Raw genomic sequence first — 3,564 nt, 5'->3', positions numbered from 1 at the left:
ATGTCCTGTTCAAACGGAGCCTCGGCCGCTCATTATAGCAACCAGCTGTCAACTCAAAATGACGTGTGATGAGTGAAAGACTTTAAATTGTGCTTCACTCATGATTCTTCTTCAACATGCAGGACACCGTTGTAAAGGAAAAATGCACTTGTACTGTTTAACCATGTTGATATAAATGACATTTTTATGACTCGCCTGTGTGGAACTTATACAGAAAACCTGCAACAATAACAACATCGTCTCCACCAGATGAAACTCCACAGCATGACCTGACATTCAGACACTGAAAAGTTCAGGCTGGTCGTCATTATAATTTATGGACTTTTGAACCGCGTCCGTGATTTGTCTTTGACTGTATGCTGACTCTGAGTTGCTCAGTCCCTGCTGTGACTATTTCAGCCTGGTGTTCATTCTTGTATTTGCTCAGGGTCCAGGATACAGACTGGAGAAGGCACATTTAGAGAACACATTTAAAACAAGACAACAAAATCGTTTTTCATGTTAGTAAGATTAATGACTGTATTTTATGCATGAGAGAAGAAGAAAAGCTTTGGGTGAAGCAGTTTGAATAAAATAGATGTCTAATGAACAAACAAACAAACAAACAAACATTTTCTAAAGAAGCTTTGGAGAAACGATTTCATCCAGTTTGTCCATTATTAAAACTGATGTTTATTTGCCAATCATTCAACATCACCACTTGTTTATAACTCTGCTGATTTTATTCCCTTTGTGTCCAGGCTGAGATTCCAGGTGTCTCCCTCAGATCATTTTCTCCAAATCAGAAGCATCAGATTTGTGGAGATGCTCTGCCTGCCAGACACAGCTCAGGGCAAAGACATATGTTGATCCTCCACAATATACAGGCCTGTATCATTTAGTGTCTGTATTTAAATGTATAAATGATCGAGTGTGATCAAAGTTTTCATATGAAAAAAAATATTAAATGTCAAACATTAAATATTTAATTTTTGTTACATTTTAAAAGTTCAAACCTCAAAGACATTAAGTTTACAGTCATATATGATCAAGAAAATCAACAATCTTCACATTTCAGAAACTGGAACCAGCTTTAAATGTGACTAAAATAATGATAAAACAATCAATTCTCTAATCATTGACTAACTGATGAATCACTGCAGCTCCAATATATTGTTGCATTTGACAACCCACTACAGCAACTACAGAATAAAAGCACTAACCAGACTGATGACAGATTTCAAACATGCTGAATATGAAGAGTAGTATCATTTAAACTCACATGATTATCAGCCATAAGAACAAATTCAGATTTATATTGATGTAAGGTATATAAATGTAAGTACAGTTTGAATCAGTGCAATATTATTTTCACACATCAATGGACCACTGAACTTCTCAGCTTCTAAAATGTAAAGCCTCATTTAGAAACTACACAAGTACATATAATGGTCAGGGATCAACATGAACCTGTCTTCTCTATTTGACTTTAATCAACTCTGCAGTGACTCCAACTCTATAAAGATAAAGTCCAGCATAGAGCGGCTGAGTGAATGTGGTCTGGACTCTGTGGAGGAGAGTCATGGTTTCAGAGACGCTGTAGAAAGACAGAATACCTGCTCTGTGATCCAGGTACACTCCTACTCTGGAGGACCGAGGACCTGAGAGGTGAGTTTGGACATTGTTGTGCAGAAATCTATAACTGTCTGTGTCACAATATAATGCCCAAGACTTGTCATTGTATCCAAAACCACATTCATAGTCCCACCCTGCTCTGCTGATATTCTTGTATGCCACTGCTACACCAACTCCCCCTCTCCACTCCACCTCCCAGTAACAACGTCCAGTCAGACTCTCTCTACTCAGGACCTGACACCATACAGTGAATCTGTCTGGATGATCAGAATAAGACTGTTGTTGCTTCATAGATGTTACTTTTCTGTTCCCCTCAGATAATAACAGACGTCTGTTTGCTGTGTTTGCATCCAGTGTGATTTCATGTGAATATTTTAAGAATCCAGCTCTGGTCTTTGGCTCTGGTGGTGACAGTAAAACATCCTCTTCAGTGACTGTCAGTGAGATGTTTGTCCATTCCTCTCTCAGAATGTCCTGTAGTTTATCTCTGGTCTCTGACACAGCTGCTGTCACATCCTCAAAGTAGCTCAGAGGACGAATATTGATGCTGGATGAGTGTGTAGACTCACTGAGTGCTGACAGTGAGGGGTAGTTGTGTAGAAACTGGTTGTGATCCTCTGTGTGTGAGAGCTGCTCCAGCTCGCCGTCTTTCCTCTTCAGCTCAGCGATCTCCTGCTCCAGCTTCTCCTGAAGCTCTTTGACTCGACTCACTTCAGTTTCCTGCTGGGATCTGACCTGCTGCTTCACATCAGAGCTTCTTTTCTGGAGGAGACGGATCAGCTCAGTGAACATCTTCTCACTGTCCTCCAGTGTTTTATCAGCAGAGCCATTGATGGCCTCCACCTCCTGTTGAAGCAGCTTCACATCTTTCTCTCGCTCCTGGATTCTCTGCTGGATGTTTAGTCGTCTCACCTCGAGCTCCTTCTGCTTCTCAGTCCTTTCTGCTGCAGCTGGGACTGTTTCATGGCCTTTATGTTCATCCATTGTGCAGAGATAACAGATATTCTGCTGATCAGTACGACAGAAAATCTTCATCACCTCATCATGACGAGAGCAGATGTTCTCCTGGAGCTTCTTGGAGGGGGCCACCAGCTTGTGTTTCTTAAACTGAACTACATCATAGTGAGGTTGGAGGTGTTTCTCACAGTAAGAAATTAAACAGACTAAACAGGACTTGATAGCTTTCAGCTTTCTCCCAGTGCAGACATCACAGGCCACATCTTCAGGTCCAGCATAGCAGTGATCAGCTGGAGCAGCTTGGAGTCCAGTCTTCTTCAGCTGCTCCACTAAAGCTGCAAACATGACGTTTTTCTCCAGGACAGGCCTCGGTATGAAAGTCTTCCTGCACTGAGGGCAGCTGTGGATTCCCTTCCTGTCCTCTTCATCAAAGTGGGTTTTAATACAGTTCATGCAGTAGCTGTGTCCACAGGGAATAGTCACCGGATTTATCAGTAGATCCAAACAGATGGAACAAGAGAAGGTTTCTCGGTCCAGCTGAACTCCTTTCTGCGCCATTTCTCCTCTCAGTGTCAGTGACTGTGTGAGTTTCTCTTCCTTATAACTGAAACTAGTCTGAGCTCTGATCTCAACAACATGTTTCTGCAGTGAATGGAGCCTGTCTTGTTTATCAGGCTGTGTCTCATTCCAGAAAGAGGAGCGGTTTGAGAGCGAAGTCTGTTTGACCTGTTTTTTTTTTGTGCTCACATCAACTTTTAAGCTTGTTAACACCTTATTCTATATAAATAAACTTCAGTTTAGAAATGTCAGAGTTCTCACTGAAGTTAACAAACAGTCCTTCAGTTTCAGTCAATGCAGGAGGATAATGATCCTAAACATACAGATAAGGCAGCCACTGACATGATGCTTATGTTGCATTTAAGTTTATGTTCATTTCAGTTGTTTCTCTCCCTCAAACACCATCAGAGGTTAGAGGGTGCAGCAGGTGTAGTA

The 3,564-nt window shown here is 41.4% G+C and overlaps 1 protein-coding gene across 1 annotated transcript; it reads right to left on the bottom strand.

Moving 5' to 3' along the window:
- Positions 1–963: 963 nt before the first annotated feature.
- On the bottom strand, positions 964–3,223 carry LOC309699574 (tripartite motif-containing protein 16-like). Its single transcript, XM_082522657.1, has one exon. The coding sequence runs from the start codon at positions 3,127–3,129 to the stop codon at positions 1,459–1,461; it is 1,671 nt and encodes a 556-aa protein (XP_082378783.1). The 5' UTR covers positions 3,130–3,223; the 3' UTR covers positions 964–1,458.
- Between the last annotated feature and the right edge of the window lie 341 nt (positions 3,224–3,564).

This window comes from Aulonocara stuartgranti (assembly GCF_965226115.1).
Source record: "Aulonocara stuartgranti genome assembly, chromosome: 3".
Taxonomy (NCBI): Eukaryota; Metazoa; Chordata; class Actinopteri; order Cichliformes; family Cichlidae; genus Aulonocara; species Aulonocara stuartgranti.
Note: the sequence above shows the minus strand (reverse complement) of the source record. Positions and strands in the feature narration are given on the sequence as shown.